The sequence below is a fragment of the Sinocyclocheilus rhinocerous genome, unplaced genomic scaffold (assembly GCF_001515625.1).
Source record: "Sinocyclocheilus rhinocerous isolate Xijiao unplaced genomic scaffold, SAMN03320098_v1.1 scaffold128, whole genome shotgun sequence".
NCBI lineage: Eukaryota > Metazoa > Chordata > Actinopteri > Cypriniformes > Cyprinidae > Sinocyclocheilus > Sinocyclocheilus rhinocerous.
Genome location: NW_015666174.1, coordinates 209,436 through 231,098, shown reverse-complemented (window position 1 = coordinate 231,098; position 21,663 = coordinate 209,436). Strand labels below are relative to the sequence as shown.

The window sequence follows — 21,663 nt, the reverse complement described above, 5'->3', positions numbered from 1 at the left end:
GGTGAGTGTGTATTTGACTGGTGTGGTAAGTGGGTGCAGGTGTCCGTGATTAGTAATCGGGTGATTGTGAGCGGGTGTAAGAGGCTGATTCGGCTGGTGAGGCAGGTGTTTCCGTGACACTAACAATAGGCATTATTTACTTACTCCAGATGTGTTTGTATTATCAAAACCAGCTTCAGGGCGAATCCCTCCTCTGTTTTCTACGTCTGTCACACTATAGAACACATCCATCAATGATTTAAAGATATGTCTTTAACTTAAATATGAAATTAGATTGATAAAAACATTATAAAGCACATTAGGCACCTTTACAAGTTTATACATGCTATGATTTTAAATGAAAACCCTCGGTGAACACTCACTGTACATATGCTTGTTGTCGTAATGAGTTATAGACATAACTTACGGTAAAAAGGTATAGAGTTAGGCTAATTATCTTTATCACAACCGAAGAAATTAGATGATGACAGTAATGTTTTTCCTTAATTCACATACCATGGCTTCAGTGACGGAGATGTCGGAAAGATTTGTGAACAATATTTGAGAGAAATAGGCCTTTTGTGTACATAGAAAAAGTCTTAGATCTTTGAGTTCAGCTCATGAAAAATGGGGGCAAAAACAAAAGTGTTGCGTTTATAATTTTGTTCAGTGTAATTGCATTTAATATAATGATTTAAACTATAATACATTTTCATTTAATTGCAATCATTGTGATTGTGTGTCCGAAAACATTACATTCAGTTCACACTTAAGTATATTCTTTTGAAGTATATTATTTCTGTAATAGTAGCTAATCTTTTTAAAGGTACGCTAACATGTACTTCTTTTTAGGGTAAGGAGGACTGCTAATCTTTAAATGTAAAGTGTTTATTAATAAAAATAATTATGCTTGTGCGCTGGAAGTTCTAGGCCTATTTACTGTCATCCCTGCAGCTAATTATGGGTTTTCCAAAGGTTAATATTAAAAACGAGTGCACTAGCCTGCTGTATAGAGTTGAGTAAGAGATATTGGTAAGTGAGTTAATGAAGAGCATTAGCGTCTAGCAAGTGGGTCTTTCTCTGCTTCTTGAGTCCTGTATTTTGTAGTGTACTCCCTATGTTTGTGTGAATTGGACAGTAGAGTACTGGCAGTGTGGTTTGAAGGTCTAGTTTTGTGTTTGAAGGTTAATTTTTACAGATTTCCTGCTCCTTTATTCAGGAAGGGACATATTCATATTGACATATTCTAAGTCACTACACAGACCTCTTGAAAGACCAATGTGGACACCTTTAATTCATTGCAAAATGGCTATTAACAGAAGACACAGATGATGGTGAAATCTTAAAAAAAAAGTATAAAGGGTGAGATATTAAGGTCTTGGGAGGCATTTGTCTTTCTTGTCTTCACTTGCCGTTACAACAGAACTGGTCTGACGGAGTTTTTCCCCCTCTAAGGCAAGATTTTGTTTACTAGTACAGTTGTGGCTTTATGATCATGAACTGCCATCTGCAGAAAACAAAACCAGTCTTTTAATATACTAAGACGCTAGTCATTCAGTTTTGGAGTGGAAGTAGTAAAGCATGTAAACCTACCAAGTGTTGCTTGTTTATAGCGAATGTCACCCGGTCATAGATTATCACTCCACCCGATCCTTTAGGGTTTTCCACACACTGGAAGGAGGTCTAAATGTACCATTGCATTTGTTATTGTCATGAATTACTTTTAAGAATTTACAAATATATATATTAATGTCATTATTGATTATATTGGTAATCAGTAATTCATCTCTTGAATATTTTGATCAACTAATCTGATGTATATGATATAAAGAGTATGATAGTATTATATAAAGTACACTCTAAAAAATGCTGGGTTGTTACAACCCAACTTTGGGTCAAATATGGACTAACCCAACTTTTGGGTTAAAACTTTAATTTAAAAATGTAACCCAACAGCTGGGTTAGTCCATATTTGTCCCAACGTTGGGTTGAAACAACCCAGCATTTTTAGAGTGTATGGTATAAAATATGCCATTTAGTTTCTTTTACAAAATCCACTTTAATGTTATTTTAAAAAATAAATTAATGTGAGTTATTCATTATGGGTTAACACAATGCCAGAACTGTCTAATATTATGCTGTATGCTGTATTAAAAATGGTAATGAGTCAGCCATTTTTCTGACTTTATATGGAAATGCGAACCATTTCACAAACAAACACAAATACCTTAATTTGATCCATTGTGGGTTGATGGGGAAGGCAGAATATTGTACCCTGAAAACAAATGCAAATAAAACAGTAGTTAGCAGGACCTAGAGACATATCCTAACAGAATAAAGGTTGTAATTAAAGAAAAAGGTGGTTCAGCAAAATACTGACACAAGGGGGTGATCCTTTTTCTAACTCAATGATTCTGTTTTTTTACATGTTGGAGTTATATCTTTCACTTGGATGTTATAAGTTGCTCTCAGTAAATACAGCTGGATAGAACATAAACTATGTCCGTCTTCATTTCAGGCTGGAAAGCAACAAAATGTGATTATTTTAAAGCGGGGTGATTCTTTTCTATACCCACTGTGTGTTTAGACAGCATGTTTTATCATGACCCTGCCCCGAAGGCACTGAAAACCCACTTTTCAAGTGAACAAAAGATTCATTATTCAATTTATCGTATGTTATGACGATAGCTTATGGATCGGGCCTTGTGGGTTTCCAACGGTTTCCAGACCAGAACTTTAACCATTATACCACAGGTTGTACATAAAGCATGTTTGATACTGCATGTGCTATAAAGTAATATTCAAAACTGTAATATTCAAAAGGCCTCATTATAGGTCTCAATTAAGCAGTTTGATAATCTTGATGGATGATCAAGTGCCCAAAACAAGAAGCCAACAAAAATTGCAACTAAATAATAAATAATAGTAAATTATTTCAGTAAATTTAGCGATTTATAGACTCTATAGCAGGGCTGTCCAAACTCGGTCCTGGAGGGCCGGGGTCCTGCAGAGTTCAGCTCCAACTCTAATCAAACACACCTGAACCAGCTAATCAAGCTCTTACTAGGCATAGAAACTTCCAGTCAGGTGTGTTGAGGCAAGTTGGAGCTAAACTCTGCAGGACACCGGCCCTCCAGGACCAAGTTTGGACACCCCTGCTCTATAGGCTAACCACAGATGCAACATGCAGGCTAGTAGGCTAACAGCCAACGAAACTTAGAACTGCTGTAGTTACAGCTTCAGTAGTTACTCAATATTATCAATATCTTCTTTAATTGTAATGATAGACTAATAAAACAGGTTTTGATGGAAATATGAAAGATTTCATGAGAAATATTTACGTACCATAATAACGGTGCTTTTCGACAACTGACAACAAGAGCGTGCGCCACCTAACGAAGATCCGAAGACTAGCAATAAAAAGATTAATACGAATGAAAAATATACAACTAACAAATAAAATTGTAAAGATAATTACATTTTATAAATTATAATTGCATATTATAAATTAAACATATTTTGTTTAACTGTATAATAAATGTATATATGATAATTATTTCTGGATAGAATCAGTAGGAGTCACAAACTTATATTTTAAGAACTAATATTGTCTAATATTGTAACAGCACATTTATTATATGCCTATTACAAGCTCCATAAATAAATAAATAGTCATAAAAGCAGATCAAGCATTTTGTTTCAATTTGTTTAAACAAACTTATCTGTCACTTCTGTGTCTGTCAGTTCCAATCACAACCACGTTTTGCTGCTGTCTTCATGTCTTGAACTTATAGATAGAGGCTTCCATCTTTTAGTTCCTCTTCAATGGTCTTCTGAAGGTTCCTTCATGATCTTTGGTCTCAAAATCAACATGACAAATGTGAACATAGTTTTAAAAAAAACTGATTGATCCATAAAATGACAATGATGTGGTAGTTTTCTAGCTCTAAATGAAACGGATACAAGCATTCAAGCACCGGATGTAGCAGTGATAATTAAGATTTTGATATCAAAATATCAAAAACCAAACCCAACAGCACAACCCACTAATAACAAGCATGCAAATAAAATGTGAAAAGTCAGTTCTCTAATTAGTTCCCAGAAAATAACATTTAATGTGCTTTTGACCCCCTTATAACAAATGCATGTTTAACTATAGGTTTATTACATTATAATTATTTAATTTAAATAGCTAAATCCATTTTCAACATTGGGCTTCCGCGTTTTATGGGGACATTCCATGGACGTAATGATTTTTATACTGTACAAACTGTAAATTGTATCCCCTACCCCTCACACCTTCTGTATATGATTTATAAGCTGTTTTCCTCATGGGGACCAAAAATGGACACAAGGACAAAATTTACTGGTATCACTATCCTCGTGGGGTCCCCATAATGTAGGGGATACCAGTACACACACACACTCTCTCTCTCTCTCTCGCATACACACACAAAAACACACACACACAAACATTTGGATGTTGGTTTATATGTTTATATGAAATGTGAGAAGGGCTCTCCATCAGCCTCAATCTGTGTGCCCAGTTCCTCTTCCCAAGCATTTTCTAAAAAATGTGTAGAATAACTCACTTCTTGAGAAAATGCATTTACAAAATCTGAAACCAAATGTTTGGAATCAGGTGAGCCCAACAATAGCCTATAAATCCTTCTTTCCTCCGGCAAAGATTCAAAATTGGCTATTGCATGACGTACATAATTTCTAATCTGTAAATGTCGAAAGAAGTGTGTTGTGGGGAGAGAAAACTTCTCTTTTAGCTGAGAAAATGAGGCAAAATGTTCAGTAGCCCCTCACTGCAGAACACAAGATCCAGGGGGCGTGGTTGAATCCACATCTAGGGGGTGGAGATTGGTAGGTTTAGGGGTGGAGATGGGTGGGTTTAGGGATCAGGGGGTGGAGACGGGTAGGTTTAGGTATATGTAAGGTGGGAGGAGTTGGATCTGGATCCAACCACGCCCCCTGGATCTTGTGTTCTGCAGTGAGGACCATCTCAAAATGTTTGTTAATATATCAATCCTCTAGGGTGACTATACCACTCAGCTTCCAGATATTGAATGTCGTATCAGAGATAGAAGGGGGAAATGCATGGTTACGATATACTGGGGCAGAAATAGCAGTGTCAGGTAATTTGCAGCCCTTCTTAATTTGACGCCATATTTTCAAACAGTTTGAAACAATAAAATTATCAATCTTAGATGCAAGCGATCCAGGATCTGAAAAGAGAAGGGCTGGAAGCGAACTATTTTTAATTTCCTTTTTTTTTTCGATAGCAACCCAGGGGGTGGGGGTGTATCAGTCGAGATTTCCACTTTATAATCCTCCTGCCAATAGACAAGGGCCCTGGCATTCGCTGCTCAATAATAATGTAAGAAACATGGTAGCATATTTTATGATGGATATATTATCAGGGACCCCGAGCTCCCAAATATTTTTTTCCATCCAAAATAAAAATGAATGCCATATAGGGATATTGTCTTTTGTATTGTATACTGTTTTATGCATGCTTATGATAGAATCCTTAGATAATATAACCTCACCTGTAGCATGTTTGCTATCTACAAATTTGTATTTTGATTATCTGAATGAGAGGATATACTATATGTAGATACCTATGCAACATATTAGTGTTCTAAGAATCTGTAATAGTTTTTGCATCAGCATCCAATCCAGTTACATATGCAAAATATCATGCTCGAAGACAAAGAGTCGTAAACTTTCCGTCCGAAAGTGTAAGTCACAATTGGCTCTTTGACCTCCCAGAGGTGTGACCTCCACAGAAGTTAAAAGGCCTCACATCAGTGACCCGCCTAGCTTTGGTCTGTCTCTTCTCTCATCACCTCCCCACTTCTGGTTCCTGGGCTGGCCTCAACTACAGCCATGTCTTCACTCTTCACTTGGGAGAAAATTCACCCAATCACCACCGAGTCAGAACAACATCTTTGGAGTTCATCACTCTTCAAACCCAGATGAACGTGATCACAATTCCAGCACCACCCAAACCTTCAAACCAACAAGACTTTCCTCTGAGACTGCATCCAGACACTCGTTCAACAGCCAAGGCAATGCAAGTATAGTATATTTAACTAAACGAAACCGAGGTTTAGTATAAGCTGTAGACCCCCGTTGTAAAACGACACTGATGGTTTCTATCAGTCGAGATTTCCACTTTATAATCCTCCTGCCAATAGACAAGGGCCCTGGCATTCGCTGCTCAATAATAATGTAAGAAACATGGTAGCATATTTTATGATGGATATATTATCAGGGACCCCGAGCTCCCAAATATTTTTTTCCATCCAAAATAAAAATGAATGCCATATAGGGATATTGTCTTTTGTATTGTATACTGTTTTATGCATGCTTATGATAGAATCCTTAGATAATATAACCTCACCTGTAGCATGTTTGCTATCTACAAATTTGTATTTTGATTATCTGAATGAGAGGATATACTATATGTAGATACCTATGCAACATATTAGTGTTCTAAGAATCTGTAATAGTTTTTGCATCAGCATCCAACCCAGTTACATATGCAAAATATCATGCTCGAAGACAAAGAGTCGTAAACTTTCCGTCCGAAAGTGTAAGTCACAATTGGCTCTTTGACCTCCCAGAGCTGTGACCTCCATAGAAGTTAAAGAAGTTCATCTTCAAACCCAGATGAACGTGATCACAATTCCAGCACCACCCAAACCTTCAAACCATCAAGACTTTCCTCTGAGACTGCATCCAGACACTCGTTCAACAGCCAAGGCAATGCAAGTATCGTATATTTAACTAAACGAAACCGAGGTTTAGTATAAGCTGTAGACCCCCGCTGTAAAACGACACTGATGGTTTCACTCAGGTGGTTAACTGACTAATTTTCCATAGCTGCATTCTCTGTTTTCGCTAATGGTTTCATTCATCCACTTTAACTCCCCTTTGTATGTATGTTGAGTGTATGTTTGTTCGTTTAGACTAGTTGTGTTAGCGTTTAGTTAACTTTTGTGCAGAAATTACATGAGTTATTTCTGTTGTTTCTGATTCTGTCACTGCTTGTAAATCAATGTCCCTTTAATGATTCCTGATCTTGTTTACATGCTCTAATACATTAGTACCTCCCAGAGCTGTGACCTCCATAGAAGTTAAAGAAGTTCATCTTCAAACCCAGATGAACGTGATCACAATTCCAGCACCACCCAAACCTTCAAACCATCAAGACTTTCCTCTGAGACTGCATCCAGACACTCGTTCAACAGCCAAGGCAATGCAAGTATAGTATATTTAACTAAACGAAACCGATAGTTAGTATAAGCTGTAGACCCCCGTTGTAAAACGACACTGATGGTTTCACTCAGGTGGTTAACTGACTAATTTTCCATAGCTGCATTCTCTGTTTTCTCTAATGGTTTCATTCATCCACTTTAACTCCCCTTTGTATGTATGTTGAGTCTATGTTTGTTCGTTTAGACTAGTTGTGTTAGCGTTTAGTTTAGTTAACTTTTGTGCAGAAACTACATGAGTTATTTCTGTTGTTTCTGATTCTGTCACTGCTTGTAAATCAATGTCCCTTTAATGATTCCTGATCTTGTTTACATGCTCTAATACATTAGTACTGTAAGAAAGTTATTTTCTGTGGCCACGCCTTTATAGAAGTTCAACACGAAACTGAAACTTCAAAGGCCTGATTCTGCTCACACTCAGAGCTGCTGAATCAAGCTATATTGGATTTAAGTATGAACATGTTAACAAACAATTTTGGCATTTAAATGTAATGATCGATTTTAATGTAATAAATGTAGCTGTAACGTTTGAATGTAAAGGCTAGTAAGCAACAAGAGTATGTGGTTTTAAGACTACACAACATTATGTCACAATACTGGCATAGTATCTTGCTACACACTCTTGTAGGTACTTTCCTTATAACCAACGAAATACCGATTTTATTCTGTAGTTATTAGTACGGAAACCACAATTTGCAAATCAGCCAAGACTATCAAAATAGATTTTTGAAAGTTTTTTAAAGAGATATAAACACATTTTATAAACCTTTCTGGTCCATTTTGAACAGGGTATAAACTGCGGCTTTCTTTCTTTCTTTTCTTGAGTACTCAAGATTATGTTTTTCTAAATTTCACATAAAGTTATGTTCAAAAATACATTTTTCATCCAACACAGTTTATATAAAACAAAGAATTTCTATTTTTTTAAATAAAAAAACAGGAAAAGGTAGTAATAACATGGTCATAACACTGTAACAACAAATAGCATTCAAACATTTTTAATGTTTGCGCATTCACTTATTGACAAGTTACTGATCACATACAATGTGGTTTTAGTTGAGAAATATTATGTTATGACTGTTTTATAAGCTTACGCTCCACCGGGTCCAAATGGCCCCGGGAATGTAATGAAAACTCTTTTGGTCTAAAACACCCCTAAACATCCAGTATATTCAGATTGGCTGTTCTGGGATCACTTCTAACAGCATTGAGGTGAGAACACAAAAAAATACTTGATGCTTGTAACGCAACATAACATGCATATGATACAATGACGAGATTGAAAAATTAAAGTCTCTGAGCCGCATCAGTTTCTTTCAAGTATGTAAACCGGAGACTAACATTAAGAGTCTGACCGGCACCAGTGTTTAAAAGCCTATAGCATTTGATAAAAATGAATCATTGAAGAGACCCTCTTTCAGTTTATGATGGTAATGTTTTATGTAAAGTAAACTGGAACAGCACTGACAATCTGTTGATTGTCATAACAACAAGATCTTCACACAGACTGGTCAACATTCCCTTTATTAGAGACAATAATGTGGATAGAAAAAAGAAGCAGTCTGTACATCTCTCTCAATGTGCCACATCAGCTGTTAGAAATGACTTCTGATGCTTCGCCTTTTGCTTCCTTTGCTGCTGCTTTTCTTTTTTTCCTGAAAATTGACAGTGAAAATGTGAAGTCATGTCATACACTAAACTGAGATCAGAAACTGCCATTATAATTAAGTCAATTAAATATTGTAATACAAAACTGTTAAAGAATTTTAAATGATAGGTATTAAAACTATAAATTAATTATCAATGAAAAGCTGGAAACAATGAGATTCTGGTCCTGTTCTTTAATTCTGTGAGGCTAAAACAAACTTGTCCAGCTATCTTCACACTGGGATCCAGAACAAACCTTTTTCTCTTGCTGGGCTTTTTCTCAAAAAGAATGCGCGGAGTCGTGCGAATGGTTGACCGTCTGGGTGGTTTTGTTACAAGCTGGCGTTTCAATTTGCTGTAGGGAGAAAAATTAGAGGTCTTACATTGTGACATTTGATGGCAACACTAGTCTCCAGAAAGCATTTTAAACTTCTAAACATGATAGACTTTTTCTCCAAACTACAGTTATGAACAAGCAACTATGCTAGACTGATTAAACACCACTTATATAATATAACTGAGTATCCTCACCTTTTGATTTTCTTTAACCCGATCATGTAATCAGGGACAGGACATCCAGCCTTCTTTATGACGGTAGCAATGCTGATCCATAACAAAAAATAAGTAAGTAGAAGCTCATGCAATTTACTATATGCAGTTACTTCCTGGTTTTAGATAAGCCAGCTCAGTCATTTCCGGTCAAGTGTCAAAATTAACTGTGCTTTAGGGAAGCGCCCTTTGCTCGGTTACTCTACAGAATCCATTCACAATTTGAAGAAAAGTTTTGTTTAAGACAGTGATGGGCAAACTTGGCCCTTCCAGGCCACTTTCCTGCAGAGATTTGATCCAACCCTGATAAAACTCACCTGCCTGTAGCCTTCTAGTAGTCTTGAAGACAATGATTAGCTGGTTCAGGTGTGTTTGATTAGGGTTGGAGCTAAACTCTGAAGGAAAGTGGCCTGGAAGGGCCAAGTTTGCCCACCCCTGATCTAAGAGGACCATACGTCCACATATACAGTTTCAGGAATCCGCTAAATTGTGCCGTGAGTCATTGCTATGATTGACAGTGATAAAGCAACAGACGGAACAAAACATCTGACGAGCCAATGTCAAAAACAGAGCTGTACATTAAAGGGGTCATCGGATGCCCATTTTCCTCAATCTGCTGACCCCGCCCCTCTCTTCCGAGCCGCTCTCAGAGAGACTGTTTACTTTAGCCGCATTCATCGTGAAACTTGCTAATTAGCACATTATTAGGAAAGGTGATTTGCAAAGATTCATTAAAAAACCTTATACTCACTTCTTCTGTAGGTGAAGCTGGATCACGAATGATTTGCGCGAATATAAACGCATTTAGGTAGATCGGGGGCAGATTCCCTTCAGAAACAAACGTAATCCACTGCGTCCTCAGCGGCTCAGATGTCGGGAGTAAATGACGACTGCTATGTTCATTATTACATCCAACAACAGAACACCTCAATTGCTTAGCAGTTATTCTTGTCTACATCTGCTCCAGCGGTGAAACAATGGCGGACTGATGACGGCTCACTCAGGGCGGGTCTAAGGTAAGACACTACTCCAGTCTGTGCTGAAACGCTACTGTCTATCAAACTATTGTGGGAGGGGCCTGTTTTTGTAACATCACACAGACAGGCATCTGAGATCGGCTCGATTTGAGAAAGGGGAAAAGATTTTAGTAGATTAACAAAACCCACTGGGTGGATTTTTATCATTATAGAGTGGTTGTGTACACACACTGCCAACACACATTTCAGTTCAAACAACTTGCAAAAGTGCATGTAGCATCCGATGACCCCTTTAAATGATTCAGACACAATTCAGAGAAACAAAACTACAGCAGCAACAAGTCTGTTGGCTGAATGCATTTAGCAGCTTCTACAGTAAAGATAAAACTTAAAAATGTAGTTTATAAATTAAATCTAAAAATATTTTAAAATATTTAATGGATTATTATTTAATTGTTATACCATTAATAATTAACTTATTTAATTTGTAGTTAACTAGTTACGTATTTAAATAATTTACCCTTCTAGGCTGTTGGTGTCTGGGCTTAATTATTTATTTATTTTTTAAATGACATGAGACTTTGTGACTTCCTGCACTCGCTATACTTTATACTTCAGTACAGTAAAAGTACTCAAATTTGTTATAATAGTCATTTCATAATAAATCCAAAAGCAAGACTTGAAAAAACCTAGGGAGTTGAAATGGCAACTGCTAATGAGCGATCTTCTGCTGTCATCTACTGGTTATAATGCTAATTTCATGCCAATTTCATCTTAAAAGTTTTCTGCCAGGTGACATTTTCATCTTTGAGTTGAAAAATAATAAAGGCTTTCAAATATTACAAGTGTTTTAAAAATGTGTTCAGGACAATGAAGGTAAGTTATGGATTATCAAGAATACCATTATGATGTTGCGTCGCTAGCAAGCTAACGTTAGCCTAAACAGTTACGATAGTGCTTGGCAGGCTCGGCATTTAAATAACATGAAACTGTATGTTAATGCCGCTATCATTATTTACGGTGTTGCAATTATTTTTTCGCACTTTCTGACAAGAACGTGGCAGGAGAGGTTTCTATGAGGGTCTCAAGAGTCTCTACCTATATATACCACAACATCAAATGACGCTTCTCCGGAAGTTTACGAGCTGGCTTATCTTAATGCGGAAGTTCTAAATAACGCTCCGAGCATATGGTCAATTATATGTCACAAGGCCAGAAAATGATCTCCCTTAAATATCAATGCAATTATGACTAGTTGTAAAGTGCTGTTATTACCTGCGAAGGAGAGGTTTGTCATCCTCTGTGAAGAAAGTTATTGCTTTTCCCTTGTTGCCTGCTCTTCCAGTTCGCCCTATAGAGAAAATAAAACACCAAGCTTAGTATAATAAAAGTAGACAACGTGAATTGTCTACTCAGATAATAAGCTACAATGGACTAACCGATCCGGTGGATGTATTCCACAGCAGTGGTAGGGAAGTCGTAGTTGATAACAAGGTTGATGCCCTTGAAGTCAATACCACGGGCCAGGAGAGCAGTGCAGATCAGCACCCAGATCTTCCCCGAACGGAAACTGCTCACAACATTGTCCCTCTAATGAGAGAGACAAAGAAAGACCAGTTAAACACTATATTCCACTAATATTACACTCATATACATACTGTACATATATTTATTTATACATACACACACACATAAATACAAATTCAATTTATTCAACCCAAAAAAGATTCAAGACTGTAATAATTTATAATTGTAAACTTTTCTGAAGATCCAGTTTTTCTACAACGGTTTAGTGGCATATTAAAAGTGATAATGTCAATATATAATGTAATATTTTTAGGTTATAAGATTTTTTTTTTTGCAATACAGCTACATCATAATAATTCAACATTGCTGTTTTAAATTCACTTACTTATAGGGTATAAGGAGAACACTAAACAAGCATGGCCTTCATGTCGGGATACCATTCTTGACCAAGGAGGACAAAAGTCCAACTTGAATATGCTAAAATGAATTTGGATAGACCTGTGAAGTTCTGGATCAATGCTTTATGGAGTGATGTGACCAAACTGAAACTTTTTGGACCCATAAATCAGTGCTATGTCTTGTGCAAAAAACGGCAAAGCTTATGAGCAGAAGAACACTATCTTCATGGTCAAACACGGTGCTGGACCAGTCTTGATATGGGGATGCGTTGCTGTTGCAGGAAGTGGAAATCTTGACTGTATGAAAGATATCATGGATTCTTTGAAGTATCAGTCCATTTTGACAAAGATTGTGATGTTTTCGGTAAACAGACTGAAGCTCATGATTATTGGACTTTCCAACAGGACAATCATCCAAAAGCACTCATCCAAATCTACTAAAGCTTGGGATTGGTCGTAGAATGAGTAGCCTGTTCCAGATTTAAATGTCATCAAAATATTTTTAGAATTTGGAGAAAGCAAAGGCAACATGAAAATCAAAGATCATCAGTGATCTGGAAGCTTTTTCAACTGATGAATGGGCCAGAATTCCAGTAGAGAGGTCTCAGAAGCTTGTACGCACTTTGAGTTAACGTTCATTGGAGGTACAATATTCTCTACAAAATTTTACTTATGGGGGTTGAATAATTTTGAATGTTTAGAGCCAATTAGATTTTTTGTTTCACTTTTTAGCAACTTTACATCCTCAAAACTTGAATGAATGATTAATGGTGTTATTTTAACGATTATCTGGTTCTTTTATTAACCTGCTGTTGTGTGCGATCCGCATGGATCACATCCACGTTTATTCCCTCGTACACCAGCTCATGGAACAGCTCTCGGGCACGGTCAATGGACTGAACAAACACCAACACAGGTGGCAGAAATCCCTGAAAGGAAATTATGTGAAGTTATGACAATTTCAGTGCTAAAAACTCACTTCTCCTTATGAGGCATCTGAATGATGAAATTCTGGATTTTTCTTTTTTTTGCCATTAAGAAATTATATTTTGTCATCAGAATGACTGCGAGAACTTCACTGACCTGCTTTATAAGGTTTCTCATAGCAAGTAGCTTTCCATTTTCTGAACCCACAAACAGAAGCTGCTGCTCCACAGTCTCAGCTGCAGAGTTCCTGTGGAAGGAGACAGTCAGGTAAATTCATTTTAATTTAATTTAAAAATATTAAATTAATTAAAAAAGTAATTAAAGTAAAATTTGTAAAACTTAAATTAAAATGAGAGAAAATTAATTTATTGATGTATTCTATCCTATTGCTGTTTTCACGAGCTTACACCTAAAATAGCAATCATTTTATGCTACAAATTAATAAGTAATCTTCAGCTCGTAACTCAACTCATTTCACATGAAAGGAGTGTTTCGATACCTGGGTCCAATGTTGACACAGACGAGGTTGTCTAGGTTCAGTTTGCACCATTGCTCTACATCTGTGGCGAAGGTTGCGCTGAAGAGAACCCGGCGGATTTTAGGAGAAGTGCAGGTCAAGAAGATAGTGGCAAGCTGCTCTCTGAAACCTGTCTTTCCATCCTCAAAGAGCTTATCAGATTCATCCACCACCAGCCACTCCACACTACAGACAGTAAAGACATATTTACACTGGAGAACGATTTCCTGTGTATGATGGTGAACATAACATAATCTTGAAGCTCTTTGATGATAAATCTACACACATAATTAATACTTCATTTTATTTTTTTGAAGAGAAATTTTCAGATTTGAGATTTTCTTAAACTGAACTACAGAGCTCTTGCACATCACTCGCCTACTTAAGTTGATAGCAGGAGGGTCTTGATTTAGTAAATATATCAATCTGTTAGGAGTCGTCACCAATATATCTGGAAAACAAAAGTGTTAAGACAGTGAATCACTCTAAACCAGTGGTTCTCAACTTTTTTCCTTTTTTTTAAATTCCACAATTCTTGAAAACACACATTAGCGACAAAATAAAACTAAACATTTAAGGATCTCAAAGCAACATCCTAACTCATTGTTATTTTCAGTTCACCTTTGCATTAACTGCATTTTTTAAAATCAAAAATACAGTAATACTGTGAGATCTTTTTAAAATTTAAAACAACTGTTTTCTATTTTAATATATTTTAAAACGCCATTATATTTTAAAATGTATTCCTGTGATGGAGTAACTGATTATATACTGTTTTCAGGATTATTTGATGAACGTAGTTTTTTTTGCAACATTATAAATCTATTTACTGTCATTTTTGATCAATTTAATGCATCCTTACTGAATAAAACTAATCATTTATTAAAAAAAAAAATCTTTAAACGTGTTTGTGTGGATATTATATAATATCCACACACAACGTGTAAATATACATAACATACACAACAAATTTCTTTGCAGCATTGGGCCCATATGTGTGTGTGGGTATATATATATATATATATATATAATACCCACACACACACATATATATAACGTGTAAATATACATAACATACATACCAAATTTCTTTGCTGTCTTGGGACCATATTTTTTAATGGCTTCAACTCCTTTATTGATCATGTGAACTCTAAAGCTCACTCCTTCCGACAGCTTGAGCAACTCTCTGTGAGTCTAGAGAAAAAACGCTAGTCTTAATTGCATTCTGTATGTCAGTCAATATGTTTAAACTACCAGCAATATATAGATTATTTGAAGTAGTCTACAGCAATAATTAGCCTGAGGTGGGCTGAAGGTTTACCTGAGTGGCGAGCTCTCTGGTGGGGGAGATGATGAGGGCTCTGAAACCCTTGTTGAGAGGCTGGCGAAGGTGGGCCAGCAGGGGCAGACAGAAGGCCATAGTTTTACCGGAGCCTGTCGGAGCAGATGCCAGGATCTCCCTTTTCTAAAACAAGCAGATCCGTGGAATTAAAACACTTAAGAGAGGATCAGGAAAGCAAACGCATTTATATCTGATGCAACAGTAACATGTCATACATGCATCATGAGAGGAACGGCTTGCATCTGTATGGGTGTGGGGGTTTGGAAACCCGCCGCCTTGATGTTTTGAATGATTCGTGGGTCCAGATCATACTCCTGCTGCAGCTCCTCAAAAGTGGAAACAGGATCTGGAATGTCTGTCCCATGCACGTTAATCCGGTTTTGGTGCCGTATCCGATTCACCTAAAACACATGATCAATATTATAAGGAAACCCATCTGTTTGTTTTCCCTACACTCTTAAAAATAAAGGTGCTTAAAAGGTTCTTCAAAGCGATGCCATAGAAGAACCATTTTTGGTTCCACAAAGAACCATTCAGTCAAAGGTTCTTTAAAGAACCATCTCTTTCTTATCTTTTTATAATCTGAAGAACCTTCTTTCGCCACAAAGAACCTTTTGTGAAACAGAAAGGTTCTTCAGATGTTAAAGGTTCTTTATGGAACCATTTAGACAAAAAGGTGCTTCTATGGCATCGTGAAGCGCTCTTGCACCTCTTGCACATCACTCGCCTACTTAAGTTGATAGCAGGAGGGTCTTGATTTAGTAAATATTTAGGAGTCGTAGGAGTCGTCACCAATATATCTGGAAAACAAAAGTATTAAGAATAAGACAGTGAGTGAATCACTCTAAAACAGCAGTTCTCAATTTTTTGTAACCCCACAATGCCTGCAAACACCCATCAGAAACATAATTATGCTAAACACTCAAGGATCTCAAAGCAACATCCTAACTCATTGTTATTTTCAGTTCACCTTTGCATTAACTGCATTTTTTTAAATCAAAAATACAGTAATACTGTGAGATCTTTTTAAAATTTAAAACAACTGTTTTCTATTTTAATATATTTTAAAACGCCATTATATTTTAAAATGTATTCCTGTGATGGAGTAACTGATTATATACTGTTTTCAGGATTATTTGATGAACGTAGTTTTTTTTGCAACATTATAAATCTATTTACTGTCATTTTTGATCAATTTAATGCATCCTTACTGAATAAAACTAATCATTTATTAAAAAAAAAAATCTTTAAACGTGTTTGTGTGGATATTATATAATATCCACACACAACGTGTAAATATACATAACATACACAACAAATTTCTTTGCAGCATTGGGCCCATATGTGTGTGTGGGTATATATATATATATATATATATAATACCCACACACACACATATATATAACGTGTAAATATACATAACATACATACCAAATTTCTTTGCTGTCTTGGGACCATATTTTTTAATGGCTTCAACTCCTTTATTGATCATGTGAACTCTAAAGCTCACTCCTTCCGACAGCTTGAGCAACTCTCTGTGAGTCTAGAGAAAAAACGCTAGTCTTAATTGCATTCTGTATGTCAGTCAATATGTTTAAACTACCAGCAATATATAGATTATTTGAAGTAGTCTACAGCAATAATTAGCCTGAGGTGGGCTGAAGGTTTACCTGAGTGGCGAGCTCTCTGGTGGGGGAGATGATGAGGGCTCTGAAACCCTTGTTGAGAGGCTGGCGAAGGTGGGCCAGCAGGGGCAGACAGAAGGCCATAGTTTTACCGGAGCCTGTCGGAGCAGATGCCAGGATCTCCCTTTTCTAAAACAAGCAGATCCGTGGAATTAAAACACTTAAGAGAGGATCAGGAAAGCAAACGCATTTATATCTGATGCAACAGTAACATGTCATACATGCATCATGAGAGGAACGGCTTGCATCTGTATGGGTGTGGGGGTTTGGAAACCCGCCGCCTTGATGTTTTGAATGATTCGTGGGTCCAGATCATACTCCTGCTGCAGCTCCTCAAAAGTGGAAACAGGATCTGGAATGTCTGTCCCATGCACGTTAATCCGGTTTTGGTGCCGTATCCGATTCACCTAAAACACATGATCAATATTATAAGGAAACCCATCTGTTTGTTTTCCCTACACTCTTAAAAATAAAGGTGCTTAAAAGGTTCTTCAAAGCGATGCCATAGAAGAACCATTTTTGGTTCCACAAAGAACCATTCAGTCAAAGGTTCTTTAAAGAACCATCTCTTTCTTATCTTTTTATAATCTGAAGAACCTTCTTTCGCCACAAAGAACCTTTTGTGAAACAGAAAGGTTCTTCAGATGTTAAAGGTTCTTTATGGAACCATTTAGACAAAAAGGTTCTTCTATGGCGTAATGAAGTACCTTTATTTTTAAGAGTGTAAATTGAAATTAGATCCATATCGCCACATAAATGCAAGTGAAAATGGTAAAATTGTCGTAATGCAATATATCCAAATACCATATCGGTTACCGACTAATTTATCAGTATCTGTATATATATATATATATATATATGGGACAATTAATTGTTTACATTTCCTCTAGTTTACCTTTTTGTTAATCTAAGACTCAATTTAAGCTAATTTATAAAAAATTAAAAAAATAACCCTGTTAATTGTAAACTAATAGCAAATCTCAAAATGAATATCCATTTTTCATACTGTACATTAATGTACTAAATTCAATGACAGCATTTATTGCAACAGTTTTTAGCTTTATTTTAATTTTTTAATGTTTTATTTAGCGTTTTATTTTTCAAAACAATACAGAATTTTAATGACGGCCATAACATTATTAGAATCGGCCAGAATTTTTATCATCCATAGATCTTTTTATGTGATTAATATTACAAGAATTTTCAACTGTGATCAACCAATCAAAAAGTGGTGTAAAAAGCAATAACAACTCTTTGTACCTTCTCCTGATGAAGCTGCTTTAGTCTTTTCAAGGAGGGCTTGTCTTTAGACTCCTTCTTGGGGTCTTTCACCTTGTCTTGCGATGACATCCATTGGATCCCCTCTCCCTCACTCTTCTCAGGCTCTGCATCTGTTTCACAACAGTAAGGCGAACGACCTGTTCGAAAACCCTAAACACTGAATTGCTAGCAATCAGAAGAGACTGAGAGAATATGACTTACCTTCGGATTTTTTCTTAGCTCCTTTCTTTTTCTTCAGTGCTGTCTTCAATGGCTCATCCACTTTAGTCCGTTTACCAGAGGCCTGCTCTTCATCACTCCCTTCTTTCTCTTCTTCACCATCATCTTCACTTAGTCTGGACTCCAGAGATGTGTTCTCTTGTGTCTCTTTGCCAAAAAAGCTGACTCCAGCCAGCTGATTTGAGCTGTCCTTGCTCTGAGACTTCACTACCTGAGAGGAGTTACACAAGAATTAATAATGACCAAATAAGCATGTGTTGATTTGTAACATATGTACAGTAGCAACCAGAATTGCTGTTTCTGTAATGCTGTGCAACACAGTAACCAAAGATGTTTAAAACTTGGTAAATGTCGATTATTATCTCATACTACTTGTTAATGCACTCTTTTAGCGATATTTGGGTTTACTCGGATTAGCATTAGCATTTCCAGGGACAGTCCATGGGAAATGGAAACACATGATAGCCATGTGGCAGCAGCTTAGGTCAGTAATTCACGTATTCCTTTCGTTTTACGTAACAACAGCCTAACATACGTTAACTTTCTTATGTACTTTGCATCGAAACCTACCTTAAACCGCTCTGCATCTTTAGCGAACCTTTTCAGATCAAACTTTGCTCCAGACCCAAGCTTTCTAAACAAGTCAAAGGCGTCCATTGAAACAAAATAAGACGCAAAGACGTGACTAATCGATCTCGCTTTTATGACCAGCACGCTCTCGGCGTTCGATTATTACACCTTTATTATCACTTTTGTCGTTCACTAGAGAGCGCCGTTTTTTTTTTGTTTTTTTTTTGTGTGTGTGTGTGTAAAACGTGAGTTCTTATTATAATGTTTAAAGGATAACATTTAAAAAAAAAAAAAAAATAACCCTGTTAATTGTAAACTAATAGCAAATCTCAAAATGAATATCCATTTTTCATACTGTACATTTATGTACTAAATTCAATGACAGCATTTATTGCAACTGTTTTTAGCTTTATTTTAATTTTTTAATGTTTTATTTAGCGTTTTATTTTTCAAAACAATACAGAATTTTAATGACGGCCATAACATTATTAGAATCGGCCAGAATTTTTATCATCCATAGATCTTTTTATGTGATTAATATTACAAGAATTTTCAACTGTGATCAACCAATCAAAAAGTGGTGTAAAAAGCAATAACAACTCTTTGTACCTTCTCCTGATGAAGCTGCTTTAGTCTTTTCAAGGAGGGCTTGTCTTTAGACTCCTTCTTGGGGTCTTTCACCTTGTCTTGCGATGACATCCATTGGATCCCCTCTCCCTCACTCTTCTCAGGCTCTGCATCTGTTTCACAACAGTAAGGCGAACGACCTGTTCGAAAACCCTAAACACTGAATTGCTAGCAATCAGAAGAGACTGAGAGAATATGACTTACCTTCGGATTTTTTCTTAGCTCCTTTCTTTTTCTTCAGTGCTGTCTTCAATGGCTCATCCACTTTAGTCCGTTTACCAGAGGCCTGCTCTTCATCACTCCCTTCTTTCTCTTCTTCACCATCATCTTCACTTAGTCTGGACTCCAGAGATGTGTTCTCTTGTGTCTCTTTGCCAAAAAAGCTGACTCCAGCCAGCTGATTTGAGCTGTCCTTGCTCTGAGACTTCACTACCTGAGAGGAGTTACACAAGAATTAATAATGACCAAATAAGCATGTGTTGATTTGTAACATATGTACAGTAGCAACCAGAATTGCTGTTTCTGTAATGCTGTGCAACACAGTAACCAAAGATGTTTAAAACTTGGTAAATGTCGATTATTATCTCATACTACTTGTTAATGCACTCTTTTAGCGATATTTGGGTTTACTCGGATTAGCATTAGCATTTCCAGGGACAGTCCATGGGAAATGGAAACACATGATAGCCATGTGGCAGCAGCTTAGGTCAGTAATTCACGTATTCCTTTCGTTTTACGTAACAACAGCCTAACATACGTTAACTTTCTTATGTACTTTGCATCGAAACCTACCTTAAACCGCTCTGCATCTTTAGCGAACCTTTTCAGATCAAACTTTGCTCCAGACCCAAGCTTTCTAAACAAGTCAAAGGCGTCCATTGAAACAAAATAAGACGCAAAGACGTGACTAATCGATCTCGCTTTTATGACCAGCACGCTCTCGGCGTTCGATTATTACACCTTTATTATCACTTTTGTCGTTCACTAGAGAGCGCCGTTTTTTTTTTGTTTTTTTTTTGTGTGTGTGTGTGTAAAACGTGAGTTCTTATTATAATGTTTAAAGGATAACATTAACAATATTTATAAATGTCGACATTTTTAATGCATGCACAATTATTTTTTTAAAGAACATCTTGGACTTAATATTTTTAACATCTTGTAACAAAATCATTTTGTTATTTTATTCTTCCTAAATATTGGATCCTAAATATTAATTTGATATGGCTGAGTCACATTTTATGTCTAAATTCTACTACATTTAGGATAAACATAAGTTGCCAGGCAACAAAACAAATACACAAAAGATGTGTTGCAATATGAAGATTTAAAAAAAAAAATTTTTGTATCATCATCAGGATCTTTAAATCATTTATTGATATAAGTGAATGAAGCACTATGAGCAAGAGAGAGTTTAAACACAACATTCCAGAGCAATAAATCATTAACTAAAATAAAACTCTTCCTGTGACAGAAGGAAATATAGCAGTAGAAATAACTACTTCTCATGTGTTTGAGATAAGTTATCTTACAGTGTCTGTGTAACTCAAGTTCGCTTCAAGTTAGTCACATCCAAAGGAGAACTAAAACCTATAATAAAGAATGACGGCAGAACCATTGCATGATAATACTGGATATGAAGCAATCCAATAAGAAAACCCAGAATCACGCATAGCTGTACATGATTGTAACGAGGGAGGCGTGACGACAAAGTGGGGATCCAAATGCAAGGCTTTAATAAGAGCGTAGTCAAACAGGCGTGGTCAACAACAGCAAACAACGATGGCAGTGGCAAGGCAAAAGAGTAATCCAGATAATCAGGCAATGGTCAGGGCAGGCAGCAAAACAATCATAAACAAGAAAACAGTCCAGGGATCAAAACACGAAGGCAAGGAAACAGAGAAACTAGAAACACGGAAACTTAGAAACCACGGAAGAGCTATACAACATTCAATCACCAGCGATGACAGAGAGTGTGTGTGCTATTCTTATAGTCCTACTAATGTGAGACAGCTGTGAACTGATGATGAGATCTGATGAGAGACAGGTGATGCACTTGATGAGTCCGGGCAAAGGATTATGGGAAATGGAGTCCTGAGTGAATGGCAAGGTACAGAATGGAGATCATGACA

General features: G+C 36.6%; 2 protein-coding genes across 2 annotated transcripts; both read right to left on the bottom strand.

Moving 5' to 3' along the window:
- Positions 1-8,683: 8,683 nt before the first annotated feature.
- LOC107731976 (probable ATP-dependent RNA helicase DDX52) lies at positions 8,684-19,030 on the bottom strand. Its single transcript, XM_016543203.1, has 15 exons — positions 18,908-19,030; positions 18,320-18,548; positions 18,098-18,228; positions 17,059-17,244; positions 16,823-16,966; positions 16,584-16,695; positions 14,189-14,261; positions 13,793-13,996; positions 13,450-13,540; positions 13,173-13,295; positions 11,881-12,031; positions 11,717-11,792; positions 9,447-9,518; positions 9,172-9,270; positions 8,684-8,923 (listed from the first exon to the last, which is right to left on the bottom strand). Exons 1-15 carry the CDS (start codon positions 18,992-18,994, stop codon positions 8,857-8,859), a joined length of 1,845 nt encoding a protein of 614 aa, XP_016398689.1. The 5' UTR covers positions 18,995-19,030; the 3' UTR covers positions 8,684-8,856.
- A 447-nt stretch (positions 19,031-19,477) lies between these two features.
- Positions 19,478-20,449, bottom strand: LOC107731959 (probable ATP-dependent RNA helicase DDX52). The gene is made up of 3 exons (XM_016543185.1): positions 20,327-20,449; positions 19,739-19,967; positions 19,478-19,647 (listed from the first exon to the last, which is right to left on the bottom strand). The coding sequence occupies exons 1-3, from the start codon at positions 20,411-20,413 to the stop codon at positions 19,478-19,480; spliced, it is 486 nt and encodes a 161-aa protein (XP_016398671.1). The 5' UTR covers positions 20,414-20,449.
- Between the last annotated feature and the right edge of the window lie 1,214 nt (positions 20,450-21,663).

Bases quoted from the DNA above. Each gene is read 5' to 3' on its own strand.
- LOC107731976 (XM_016543203.1), bottom strand. From the start codon at position 18,994: ATGGACGCCTTTGACTTGTTTAGAAAGCTTGGGTCTGGAGCAAAGTTT. The intron at 16,967-17,058 runs GTATGACATGTT...TGCTTGTTTTAG, and splicing joins CCGTTCCTCTCATGATGCAT to AAAAGGGAGATCCTGGCATC. The intron at 12,032-13,172 runs GTTAATAAAAGA...CTCTCTCATTAG, and splicing joins CGGATCGCACACAACAGCAG to AGGGACAATGTTGTGAGCAG.
- LOC107731959 (XM_016543185.1), bottom strand. From the start codon at position 20,413: ATGGACGCCTTTGACTTGTTTAGAAAGCTTGGGTCTGGAGCAAAGTTT. The intron at 19,968-20,326 runs GTAGGTTTCGAT...AACTCCTCTCAG, and splicing joins AAGATGCAGAGCGGTTTAAG to GTAGTGAAGTCTCAGAGCAA. The intron at 19,648-19,738 runs GTAAGTCATATT...GTTGTGAAACAG, and splicing joins AGCTAAGAAAAAATCCGAAG to ATGCAGAGCCTGAGAAGAGT.